The sequence below is a fragment of the Tympanuchus pallidicinctus genome, unplaced genomic scaffold (assembly GCF_026119805.1).
Source record: "Tympanuchus pallidicinctus isolate F22 unplaced genomic scaffold, pur_lepc_1.0 scaffold40, whole genome shotgun sequence".
Taxonomy (NCBI): Eukaryota; Metazoa; Chordata; class Aves; order Galliformes; family Phasianidae; genus Tympanuchus; species Tympanuchus pallidicinctus.
The window spans coordinates 857,704-870,954 of NW_026294759.1; the positions used below are offsets into that span (position 1 = coordinate 857,704).

General features: G+C 41.8%; 1 protein-coding gene across 2 annotated transcripts in view; it reads left to right on the forward strand.

The window, feature by feature from the left end:
* Positions 1-392: 392 nt before the first annotated feature.
* LOC128089906 (alpha-2-macroglobulin-like protein 1) overlaps positions 393-13,251 on the forward strand; it is a 30,238-nt gene continuing 17,379 nt past the window's right edge. The window contains exons 1-16 of one of the 2 annotated variants that reach the window (XM_052701763.1): positions 393-1,978; positions 2,252-2,435; positions 3,579-3,741; positions 4,090-4,142; positions 4,984-5,001; positions 5,500-5,659; positions 6,495-6,579; positions 7,005-7,119; positions 7,938-8,049; positions 8,460-8,569; positions 8,980-9,147; positions 9,509-9,739; positions 10,137-10,200; positions 10,986-11,131; positions 12,510-12,659; positions 13,066-13,182. In XM_052701763.1, coding sequence (XP_052557723.1) covers positions 1,758-1,978; positions 2,252-2,435; positions 3,579-3,741; positions 4,090-4,142; positions 4,984-5,001; positions 5,500-5,659; positions 6,495-6,579; positions 7,005-7,119; positions 7,938-8,049; positions 8,460-8,569; positions 8,980-9,147; positions 9,509-9,739; positions 10,137-10,200; positions 10,986-11,131; positions 12,510-12,659; positions 13,066-13,182 — 2,097 coding nt within the window. In that variant the 5' untranslated portion in view covers positions 393-1,757. Of the gene's footprint in view, positions 1,979-2,251; positions 2,436-3,578; positions 3,742-4,089; positions 4,143-4,983; positions 5,002-5,499; positions 5,660-6,457; positions 6,580-7,004; positions 7,120-7,937; positions 8,050-8,459; positions 8,570-8,979; positions 9,148-9,508; positions 9,740-10,136; positions 10,201-10,985; positions 11,132-12,509; positions 12,660-13,065; positions 13,183-13,251 lie in introns of those variants that run through there. The other variant, XM_052701760.1, reaches the window with a different exon arrangement.

Genomic DNA, 13,251 nt, shown 5'->3' on the forward strand with positions numbered 1-13,251 from the left:
CTACTCTCTGCATTTCAGAGACTTTGGTCATGTCTGTGCAGACATCAGTCACTTCCTTCAATACATGTCCTTCAAATGTATGTTGCTGTGACCAAGAGCCAGATTTGCCTAAGTCAAGAAAGGAACAGAGAATGCACCTGAGCAAACACTGTAGGAGGAACACGATGGGACAGGGTCAGAAAGCTCTCCCCAGTGCTGGCTTTTGGACAGCTCCTGTCAGAAGTCTGCCAACATGTGACCCTCTCTGGCTATGATTTGCTGTTTTGTGGCAGACACGACTGATGTTTATTAAAATGCCAGATTTTTGCCAAAGGGTGATTTTAAAAGTTTATCTGCTGTTCTCAGTGGAATAACCTTCCTTCACAAGGATGGAGATAATAAGTTCGTTGAAACAGAAAAGATGATAGTCTTTCTTGCCTAGGAACCTAGCACTCATTTAGGCTGTCTGAAAGCTGATTTCTGTTGAGAGAACTGATTAAGCTAACTGGCAAGAGTCCAGGTGAGCCATGAAATGCACCTGAGACTAAGATAGTGCTAGCACCAACTGCTTCTGTGCATAACAGATAGCCCACTTGATGCAATAGTTGCTCTCAGGTGGAGACAGAATAAAATGGAGATCAGTCAAAAGGAGATCAGTTCTCCAAACCTCAGCTGGAAAAAGAGTATAAAAGAGACTTGGGAACAGGTATCCCAGATAAGCTGGAAATCTGGAAAGCCCGATTTTGCCAGACAAAAAGATCCTAACTGCCTGCTTATGTAATGTCATGTTAGAACCTACATATGTAAAGATTATGCTGCATTATTTGACACTGCTGGGAAGTATTTCCAGGCACAGAACCACAGCTGTCTGACTGTAAGGACTGTTCCTGTTCCTATACTAAATACTACTATTTAATGTTGTCTCAAACAAGCCAGAAATGTAGTTCATGAGTTAATGCAATCAGTGTACGACCCACAACAGACACTTTACATTGTGACAGTGCTCTCCTGGAAGCCAGGATGGTTACGCAGCACAATTGTCTACACTTGTGTAGGGGTTGTCATCAGTGTGAGAAAACAGCCCCCTTGTTTAATCCATGAGTTATAAAGTGATTCACGTATTCAGAAACAGAGCAAAACTAGATGGCATAGAGACACTTTAGCCCTCCAATGCTAATTATGAACACTGAAGAACTTGCACTATTTCCTAAGACACCTTCATTGTGGTAGGTACTACTGCAAATGAATGTTGCAGAAAAGCTAGTGGAGATCTCTTTTTCAGTGAATGTTTTCATTTTACTTATTTGCAGAGAGAGGAAAGGTAAAGTCACTAAGCTAATTAGTGGTTGAGGGCTGATGGTGATGTTGACCCAGTTGTTCTTCATGTACATGCAAGGAGTTGCTCCATGTTCTCAAGCTAAACAGCCTGTGGAGATACACATGCTCATAAACAAAGCCCCTATCCTAAATAACAACATTGCCTAGGGTGTGCAGGGGTGAGCTCTTGCTGTTGGCTGCACAGCAGCAATCTATTTCTAGCTGAAACAAAGGGACGTAAGTCACAGGTGATCAGGACCTGTCCTGGGTCACTGATCAGTGAAGTTCTGTGGCTCATTTATTTATTTATTTATTTATTTATATGAAATGCGCGTTTGGTCAAATATCTACAAGGTGGCCTTGCAGGGTTGGGGAGGAATGTTCCAAACTGGTGGAAGATAGCCAAAGCATCTGTTATTGGCTAAGGGACACTTGGTAGAGTACGCCCATTCTACTGCTGAATGTATATAATTTCTGGAGAGAGAAAGAGGTGGGGAGAAGCTAGCTCGTCCCCAAATCCTAATCTCCATTCAGGCTATCCTAGAAAGAAGTTAGCCCCTGAACAGAAACTTGGTGATTTCAGAGAAAGATTGTCTGGAGACTGGACAGGCAGAGTTCTCAAGATGCTGACATCCATCTTCCTGAGCCTTCTGTTCCACACTGCAACTTCTTTTCACCAACTGTGAGTGATGCTGAATTTTTGTTTCCATTTCCTTCAGTCTCTAGCACTCTAGGTAGACTCACTGAATTCCATACCATCAGCTATTCTTCCTGCTCTTTCAAGTCACTCCAAAAGGCAGCAGAGTCATTCATGTTGTCTCTCATGGCTGTGAGTTAAAATATGAATAATCTTTTTGGGAGGGGTCTACTAGGAAGAGACCTTATGCCCAGGTATGTTTTCTCTCTGAGCCTTCAATCTGATGTAATCTCTGATGTCTTATTTCCTCTGTCCCAGACATTACCTGGTGGTTATCCCTGCAGATCTCCGTTACCCATCCGTTCAAGTTACCTGCCTCCATATCACCTGTTATGAAGCAAAGATTCAAGTAAAGCTGATCCTGGAGCGCTTTGCAGGACGTGATCTTATAGTGCAAAAAAACATCCAAAAGGAGAAAACTTTCATGTGCACTAAGTTCTGGGTGAGCTACCCTAGGCAAATGCCATCTCTTCAGGAACTGTAAAACCAGGAATTGTAAAAGCCAGTGTTGTTAAGGAGAGGCTCTACTTTGCCTTGGAGCGAGTCTGCTAGGAATGAGAATAGATTATTCTTACAGATGTGGAGTGGACAGCACTTGGTCAGCACTGAGTTGCCCTTCTAACTATTTCTAGTTAGAAATCTAATCTAACTTTTCATCTGAAGTCACATTTGTTAAAAAACTACCACACTACTTGTTTCCTTCTCCTCTATTCCAGACCAGAGCAGCTTTAGCTCATCTTCCAGGCTTGATAAATCCCTTGATAATCTGATCTAGTGGGTGGCAACCCTTTAATGGGAGGGGAATTGGAACTAGATGATCATTAAGGTCTCTTCCAATCCATGATACTCTGAAATACTCATGCAGCTCCAGGGATAAAGCTTGAGGAAATGAAGGTTTGCACAACATAATCTACAGTTTCTGTAGGAACTGCAGTCAGGAAGCAGCTCAGCTCTTGAGCTACTGACCAGCAGTTGGATGGAAGTAGATATGCTTGTTATTTCTAAACAACATCTTACAGCTCATTCATTGTTGGTGAGAATTTGGTTAAGATCTATGATAGGACAATCACACCTGAGTAATATTTCTTCTATTATATACTGTATTCTGTTCTGTGGCTGCTGTGGTATTTTGTTGCATGAGCCAGGAAGACCCCGTGGTTAGCTCTGGCATTCTGATCTGGCTTTCTTACTTATACATGTTACAGAGTCTTGAAAGTCTAGCATTTGAAGCTATGCCAAATAGCTCAGTGTCTGTCCTTTGATTCCATGCTGCTATCTCCCATATTTCTGGCATTTTCTTATTTTCCTGACACTCCCTTTCCTATCTCCAGAGATGAAGTTACTTAGGCAGTGGGAAAAATTATGGATTTCATGATATGCAAAGCCTCCTGGTTGAGTGTAGAATTCAGTGAGATTACAATACCATCTGAATTCAGGTTCAATATCCCTTTCAATAAGGGATGACCTGGCATGGGTGGAGAGTGACAGGTTAGCTTTTTTCATTTCCACTTTACTGTCAATTCCTGCTATGGGCCCCTAGAAGTAATATTACTTGGTGGCTGCATTCTTTTCTCTCTTTGTAAAGGTTGCACCTCCAGCTGATGGCCCAGAGGAGATTGCCACTGTCAGACTGATTATTACTGGTCAAGGGGTCAATATTGAGGAGAAGAAAAAGGTCCTGATCCGCAAGGCGAGCAGTGGCACCTTCATTCAAATGGACAAGCCCATCTATAAACCAGGGCAGACAGGTGAGAGCTGCATATGAGAGCAAGAATAGATCCTAGACTTTTTGCTAGTAAAATCATATGAAAAGACTGCAATTGCTTGAAAATCAAGGAAGGCCCTAGCAGAAGTTTTTGAGAAGACATTTCTTATTGGAATGATATTTTCAGTGCCTGTGATGTCCATCCTGTGCTGACTGTGTAGCTGTAGGAGACAGTAGGTCATTACCCATGCTATCTTTCCTGGGAGAATGCCCATGTGAATTTTATCAGATGTGTACAGTGGAGACAGGACCTGAGGAGACAGAAAGAATAGGGGTCTGCAGGGAAGGATTGAGAAGTGACAAATATATTCCCTGATTTCCTTGCTTTCAGTGAAATTTCGTATTGTGACTCTGGATGAGGACTTCATTGTGCTTAATGATTCGGTAAGTCAGCCCTGCAATCTGTGGAAGAGGCTCCATGTTCTATGCATTAATCCTACTTCCTTTCTCCTCTGCATATCTGCTAAAGTTCTAACTGCTCCTTGTCCCCTGCATTCATTCTGATAAATGTCTATAGGAGAATAGTAACTCAGGGAGCTGGAGACATAATTCAGGAAGATGGGAAAGATGTTCTTGCTCCTGTTAGGAAAATAGTCCTTCAAGCACAAGCATGGCGCATACTGATTTACATGGTGATGTTGTCATATGAGGAGTGAGTAGTTTGGAAGTTGGAACGTCTGATTAGACATTAAGAAAAAACTCTTTCATTTCGAAGATTATCAGATATCGAAACAGATACTCAGAGAAGGCATTTTTTTTCCTTGGAGATGTTCAACACTTGAGAACGCTGAGAGCAACCTGTTCTAATAAGATAAACTTTACCCAGGGCATTGGACTAGATGACCTCCAGAGGTTTCTCCCAAGCTACAAGATCATGTACCTCTGTGACTCCACTGAGATACTGCAGATGAGCCAAATCTATATTGGTTTTAGCAATCTAGCGGTTTTCCTGATAGAGAACTCTGTCAGGATGTAATTAGCATGTGCTAGGTGACCTTCAGATTGATTTTCCCTTTCTCTCTTTCCAGACATTACTGTAATGAATCCACACTGTATTTCTCCTTTTTGGTGACATCTGTGTTCTTTATACTGTTTGTCAGTGCTCTAAATATCCAAGTCGCTATTTTCGCACCCTTCACAGAAGTCTCTGCATCTGAAGTACCTTGTATGTGTTGCTGGTACTTATTTCTCTCTTTTAATGTTTTCACTTTTCTTTCCCTCCCAGATTTCCCTGTTTCTCCAGGTGAGTGATGCTGAAATCTGATGTTACATTACTGTTGATGGCAGCCATTTCACTGGGCTATTCATTTACAGTTCACGGTAGATTTTATGGATCTGTAAGTAGAATGGTAGAACATCAAGATTACTTAATCTAATATACTACACACAACCTCTGTGCCTGTTTTTGCACTTGATGTTATGCTCTTAGTTACTGGAATGGAAATCTGAGTTGCTCCTGAAGTACAAAACTATAGACAGATCAATTTATACCTTTATGTTAACAGGTTAGAACTGTAAAGGATATTTCCTTGAGATCAGCCTTTAGAGAAGTGTAGAAGGGGATTCAGCTGCTGACAGCAGAATGTAGCATATTATCTTCAAAATTTCTTGACTGTACTGTGCCAAACCTTGTCCCTTAGCTATTTTTCTAACTAGCACTGAAATCTTGAAGATGGTTTTCTAGAGACTGTGGATCACTGAGATGCTAGAACAATTGCTTCTTTCTCTCTTGTGGATGTAGGACCCCAAGAACAACCGGATAGAGCAGTGGCTGAATGTGGTGCCGCAGGAAGGCATTGCGGATCTGTCTTTCCAACTAAGTGATGAGCCTCTGCTGGGGACATATGTTATCAATGTAACCAACAGGAAAACATATGGCAGCTTCACTGTTGAGGACTATGGTATGAGTGCATGAGGGATATGTATGAAGTGAGAGATGACTTCACTCTTTATTCCATGAATCTGGGTTTTTATTTCATTATAACCATCCTGCAAGCAAATGAAGAAAGTAAAAACATCATAGAAAAGAGTCTGAGCTGATGCTCAGGAGAGAGATTGCATTTGAGACCTTTGGTTATTGTATAGGAGCAACTCTGCAAGGCCCTAGACTTTTGACACAACTGATTCCTGAAGATGGCTGTATCAGACAAAATAAGGTCACTGGAATGGGCTTTTCAAAAGAATATGAAGCCCAGTGCTACTTATTTTATCATTCCCTAATTAACTCTGCTGGGAAGTTACTGCAAATAGCTGTCTGAACTTGAGGGATATGGACATAGAATTATAGAATTACTATAGAATTATGGAATCATTAAGGTTGGAAAAGACCTTTAAGATCATCCAGTCCAGCTATTCACCTGCCGCCAAGATTTCCCACTAACCAATGCCCGTCAGTGTCACACCCACGCTTTTCTTGAACACCTTCGGGAAAGGTAACTCCATCACCTCCCTGAACAGTCTGTTCCAATGCTCAAACAATATTTTGGAGAAGTTTTTCATAACATCCAACTTGAAAATCCCCTAACATGTTTGAATTTTAAATTGGAAAGGAGCCATGGACTAGATTAGAATTTGTTATAGAAATAATGGAAATATTCCCTTTCATGTTTTAACTTCCTTTCTTCTCAGTTTCCTGTCTCTTATTCCAGCACAGTCTGTCTTCATGTTGATTCCCTGGAAAGGCTGTCCTTGGCCAGTGTTTCCTACAGTTGTCTGTTTTTTTCTTTTTCCTTACAGCGCTGCCAAAATTTGAAGTGATCTTTGAGACACCAGTGGTGATTTATGCGCTAGATAAAACTTTTCCACTTCGGGTATGTGGCAGGTAAGGGTTCTACTTGGAGAAGTGGGCCCTATGCTAAATTCTGACCAGAGGCAAGTATATTTCCGTGCAGGTATCATGAGACTCAGAGGAAATTTACTGCACTTCAGTTACAGCAGGTCAGAATATTCCACGGTATGTCTTTGAACCTTAATGCAAAACAGAACATTCCTAAAATTATCTTTCTTGTAATTTGATTTCCCAGAATAGTCTGATACTAATTTTATCACAAGGCTCTTGATCTTATATCATTGCAGTGTTCTAGTTTGATCTTATTAAATGCATCAGGTCTCTTGGGCCTGTACATCTGCCATATTTATGATATATTGTGAATAGCCATGAATAAGTATACCTAGGCACACAAAGCAAGCACTAGTGTTTTCACACTTTGTTTGAATATCGCTTCTTTTCCCTGCTCTCTTAAACAGATACAGTTATGGGAAAGCTGTCCAGGGGATGGTTTATGTGAGCCTTTGTCAGAAAATATCCCAGTTCTTGCCCAGTGCTTCGAAACCTGATCTCTGTCAGGAATTCAAGAGCAGGGTGAGTTGCATAGCAGGAGCTGAAAACAGTGAAAGTTGTGGTGAGCCCCAGGCTAACACAAGGCTGCTGGAGCTAGCTGAAAAAGCAGTGGTGTCACAACTTGGTTTTGGCTACTTGATCACAAGTCTGCTGGTGCTGCCTCTTAGTAGCTGTATCTGCTACGACACTGTGTGTATCAAGTGCCTGCTCCACATTCTTGACTGCTATCTGTACCCAGCCTTGCTCTCCTATGAATGGGTCTTCTCAAGTTATATATAATAGCATCTAGAAGACTAAATCCATAGAATTGAGGGCACTTCTCTGAAGAAGTCTTCCTCTTACATGGGCAACATACTGGTGATGCTGATTTCTTTGTCAGACACAAGAGCTGGTGGGAAGCCCCTATCTTGCAAATCTTCATTACACTGCAGGAGCTGAGACTTTGCCATGCTGAAAGCCATGAATGTCACAGACTTTGTGCAGCCTGCTTGGACCTTCTCTCTTGCTAGGTGATTTGAAGAAAAACAAACAAAGAAACAAACAAAAAATCTGCAGCCGTAGACAGATAAGCCTCAAAATAGCAAGATCTCAAGACCATTAGAGTGACACATTTGTATATTCCTTTAGCCTTAGGCATCATCCTTTCCCTTTCTCATTTTCCGTTTCCTGCCTCAGGACTTAATTTCTCTGTTACGTTTTATACCTTCCATGGACCTAGATGTCTTTGATCTGGTGCTTATTTTCTTATTTGAGCCTTGCATTGCTACTCCTGCCCCATTTGGATAATATCTGACATAAATGCCTTGATCAGACCACTCTTCCTCTCTCTGGGATTTCAGACAGACAAGATGGGTTGCTTCTTCACAAATGTGACCTTATCCTTCAGCCAAGACTTGAGGTACTATCGGGACAGCATAGTTGCAGAGGCCTCACTGTTGGAGGATGGCACAGGTAATTATGGAAATATCTCTGGGAAGAGGCATGGGAAGATACACTAATCGTAGCAAGGATGCCACAGACTTTCAGACTAGCAAGAGCTCTGAGGTTTTTGAGCCCATTGAGGCCTGCCATCTAACCTCATGGATATTGTTAGAGCCAAAAATTCCTGAAGGCATGACACACTCAGAATGTCTGTGGTCTAATCTCATGTAGCAAAGCTTAGGGGCCTTTCTAAGGGATAGAAGATAATGTGAAGGAGACCAGATACCCAGAGCCTTGGACAAGTCATCTCCTTGGTATGAAATATGTATGCGCATGTACATTGGTATTACTGATTATATTATTCTACAGGCAACTTGCTGACAGGCTCATGGTTTCCCTGATTTCCTCCCTTATGTTTCTGTCTTATTGATGTCATTCAGAGATACAGGTCAATGCTTCCCACAAATTACTCATCTCCAAGATTGGCGGGATGGCCTTGTTTGATGATGTGAATTCTTACTATCACACTGGAGAGATGTACAGAGGGAAGGTAATTCCCAGTTATGGTCTTTTGGAGAAGACAGCATGAGAAATGCCTTCACAGAGTCTGCTTTTCCAACCCCATCTCTAGCACGGGCTGGAATATTCAGAAGTGAGAAAAACATCCAAGACCTTAATTTGCCAAATAAACCTTGAGTAGTAGCAGCTCTGGGCATGCACTGGGGGATGTAAACCCAAGCACTGGAATTTCAGCAGCCAGGAGGCCTTTGCAATAAAGGGGTATTGGGATTTTGTCTGTGCCTAAATGTGCTAATGGGAGGTTACTGGTAGCAGAATTGTTAGGGATTGGAGGGATGACCTTCCTGCTAAAATACTGCAGAAATTCTGCTACTGGCTTGGAGGAGATTATGTCCACTGAACAGTCTTCTATGCTTGTATCAATCACCATGGTATTCTCAGATCAAAGTCATTGACTACAAAGGCGAGACGCTGAAGTACAAAAATGTCCTCCTTGTAGTAAGTTTTGGTGAGCAGCAGTTTCAGCAAAAGTACATCACTGGAGACACTGGAAGAGCTTCATTTAGCTTAAACACAACTACTTGGAACAGCACCCCAGCCTCCCTGGAGGTAAGTGAAGAAAATTCTGTGTCATTGACTATGAAAGTAAGGGGTAAGCATGCTTCTCAGTGTGTACTGTCTCAAAGACAGTTCCGTTCTGAGGGACTAAAACTCCAACTCAAAACACCTCAGTATGTTGTGGGTCTTGATGCTTATTCTTTGAATCCCAACAGCTTTCCTCATGAACCTTTCACACAGAAATGTGTGTGACAGTGTTGTCAAGAAGTGACCTGGGCTTTCTAACATGCAACAGCTGGATTGATTTGCAACTGACCTGCTTAACTAAAGAAATAATCTGCTGTTTGTGTTTTGTGGTTGTTTTTTTTTTTCTTTTTTTTTTCTTTTTTTTTTTCTTTTTCTCTCTTACCAGGCAAGTGTCCTGCATCAGGATTTGGATGGGGAGCCTGAGACAGTTGATTTGAATTACCAGAGAGCCTCTCATTTCATACATCCATTCTACAGCACCAGCAGGAGTTTTCTCAGTATTGTCCGTGTGCCAGAAATGATGCCTTGTGGTAAGAAGCAGGCTATCCAGGTGGACTTCAGAATTTACAAAGAAGACCTGGAACATGGGCCCAAGCGTGTAATTTTCTCCTACCTTGTAAGTTCTTGAAGAAGTGCTAGTACTGATGTCTCAAGACACCATATCAGAATCCTCCACAGGTTCAAGCCTGATACTGGATAGCTTTGGCTTGGCAGTTTGACAGGTAGCTCATCTAGCCATCATGGGGCTGGATCCTGGTTTTAATTCTGGGACTGCAGAGCAGAATGAAAGGCAGCACCTTTCTTTTGGGCTCTGCACAGATGCAGGACAGGTATTGACCTTTTCTATCCTCCAGCAAGTCCCCTGAACTTTTCATGTTACCTAAGTGTGAGAAAAGCTCCTATTCCCCTCACATACCCCATTTAACTTCCAGTCTCAGAAATACATGGGTCTGCATAGTGGTCTCAAAGACAACATGATTGGCATTCCCTTCCCTTTTTTTATTCTTTCATAGGTCACGGGGAAAAGTGGAATAGTTCAGGCAGGTCAGAAGACTGTTTGGGTTGGGCTGCCAAGAAGTAAGTGCACTCCCCTGTTATATGTCTAGAAAGCATTCAATGTTCTGTGGCATCCCTTTCTATCTGGATATGTGGTATAAGCCTCTGCAATTTAGAGCAATTTGCAACTTGATCATCCTTCTTCTATCATTTCCACACAGCTTGTATTTCTAGCTTTCACATTTCCCTTTTGTTTGGTGCGAAGAAAACAGTCCTCAACATTACTTGACCTGCAGGCTCATACGCCGTTGCTTTCATTTTCAAATAAGTCTCCCTTAGCTGCCCTTCCAAAGGACATGAAAAATAGCTTTTCCCTCTATCAAAACTCTATTGCTTTGATTTGCAATTGTGCCTACAAATAACCTTTGAGTAGATAGGATGCCACATCTTATCATTTTGATGGTTGCAGACTGTTGATTGACTGTTGTGTTTTATCTTTGACATAATTATAATCTAAATTATATGTGCTTTGAGGCAAATACGACCTCTTTGATGATAAGATGGAAGGCTTTGAAAGATACCTGAGACTCTCATTCTTTGTATAGCTAATCTTGAACTCCAAATAATTCATTCATCTCCTCAAGGCAATAAACAGAACCAGTACAAGGCAATAAACAGAACCATCTTTTGCAGATCTTGAATACTAAGTCTAGAGATGGTTTCAGCAGTCTTCAGAAATCGCTGTGGTCCTGAAGTAGCTGAGGAAAGGAATTAAACAGACATGTACAGAAGGACAAAAGCTGATCAGAGTCCCTTTCCATTATCGAATTTACTAATTTCTCTTGTTCCCTCTCTCCTCCATCTAGTGCTGAAAGGCTTCTTCTCCATCCCTGTTACCTTCAGCTCAGTCTATTCTCCAGCTCCAACACTTATTGTTTATGTTATCTTCCCTAATGGAAAAATCATCGCTGATTCTGCCATCTTCAGTGTCTCCTTGTGTTTCAGAAATAAGGTAGGATTTTTGTTGGAAGCTATGGCTAAATGTGAGAGGGTAAGTGTGGCTGCTGCCATCAAAAAAGAGACTGAAGAATACATAATTTGTATAGCTCTATGTGGCTGACACCATGTCTTGTTAACTGCCGTACATGTACAGTGAAGGGAGTTGCAATGTCCTGAGCACTGTGGGAGCTGCTGTGGGATGCAAGACAAGTGCTGAGGGAGTTGACAGATGTGATTGTGAAACTACTCACTATAATCTTACTTGATTAGGACAACTGGAAAAATTGTCCAAAGACTAGAGGAAAGCAAATGTCAGTGTTATTTTCAGAAAAGAAAGGAGAACGCAGAAAACTATTCACTTTAATCCCTGGTAAAGTGGTGGAACAAGTATGCCAGAAAACAATTTCTGGACACATGAAGGAGAAGAAAAATTGTCAGGAGTAGTCAGCATGGATTCAGCAAGGAAAAGTCATTCCTGACCATCATAAGCAGCTTCTACAGTGAAAGCACCAACCTGATGTTTGGGAGTAGAGGAGTGAACATTGTCTTCTTGGACTTCAGTAAGGCCTTTGACTGCCTCCCATAAGATCCTCATAGAGAAACTGTTGAAGTATGAGCTGGATGAGTAGACAGTGAGGCAAGACTGCTGGATAGTGGTCAGTGGTGCAAAATCTGATCAGTACTTTTGGCTACATTAGGCAAATTATTGCCAGCAGGTCAAGAGAGCTGATACTTCTTCTAAAGGAAGGATGCAAAGAGGACAGAAACGGGCTTTTTTCAGTGGTGCCCAGTGCCAGGACAATTGCCAAATGGCACTAACTATAATACAAGAAGTTCTATCTAAATATCAGGAAGCATATATTTACTGTGCAGGTGATTGCACTCCAAAGGCTAACTTCTGAGGACTAGCATTGCTTGTGCTCCACAACTTTGTATCTTCCAGGGACAGTCAGATTCAAGCTAGGATACAAACTGCTGCAGGAAACTGAGACCAACTCCACAAAAAGCCTGGAGATAAATACTAGGCTTATTTTTAATGTGGAGCTCCAAAAGGAGCAGAAAGCAAGCTGTGTGTGGTGTGTCAGTTTGCTGAACAAGGAGTGCTGTGTGATGTCTACAGTGCTGTCACCTGTTCACCAGTACCTGTGATGGTAGAAAAGATGGTTGTCCCTGTCTTTCATATGACCTGTCATCTTTCCTCTCAGAATCTCAACATGATGTTTTCTTAAATACCTTTTAGGAGTCCTTAGGAAATTCATTTGTTTTTCATTCAAATCGTGTCCTTGGGAATTATTTTCATGTAGGGACCTTCTCTGCTCAGGAAGTGGTAGAGAGGCCAGCAGCAGAAATGTTGCATGTTTTACCTATGTTTGCATGTTCTTCACATCCAGGCAGAGCTGAGCTTCTCAGTGCCCAAGACTCTTCCTGGTTCAGAGGTTGATCTCCGCCTGCAGGCACCACCTGGATCTACATGTGCTGTCTGGGCTGTGGATCAGACTGCCTTTTTGCTAAAGCTAGAAAAAGAACTCAGCCACTCCATGGTGAGTCTGCTGAACTTTTTCTCCTTCCTTTGCACTGACAAGAAGAGGGATGGGAGAAAGAGAGATTTTCAGAGATTGTCTCTCAGAGAACTCAAAGCACCAACTAGAAGGATCAAGGTTTTCTTAGTGTGGCACAGGTAAGGATTAGGAGGCACCAGTTAAAGAGACTGAATGCCAGTCAGTGCACCAGTAGTAAATCCAGACCCAGCTTTGTTTGCTCTGTCTCATACTCATTTTAGCAGACTGTGCTGGCTCTGTTGGAGAAGAGATAACTTTGAGCCTGTTCTTTCTGACATGCATTTATGCATGATAGCCAGGAGCAAACTAGCCTTGGATATACTACACAAAGTGAATGCCAAGTATTATTTGTGCTGACTTTTTTCTTTTGCTTTTCTTGCTTTCCCAGATCTATGGGCTCTTTCCATCTATTTATAACTCCGGATATCCTCATCAAGTGTCTGAAGATGACAATTCATGCAGGTTCCAAAATTCTGATCAGCCTGATGTGTTTACAGCATTTAGGGTAAAAATAGTTAATTTGTAATTCATGAATTGAGGAAAGTATGGCCCTCTGACTTTATCAATAATGTAG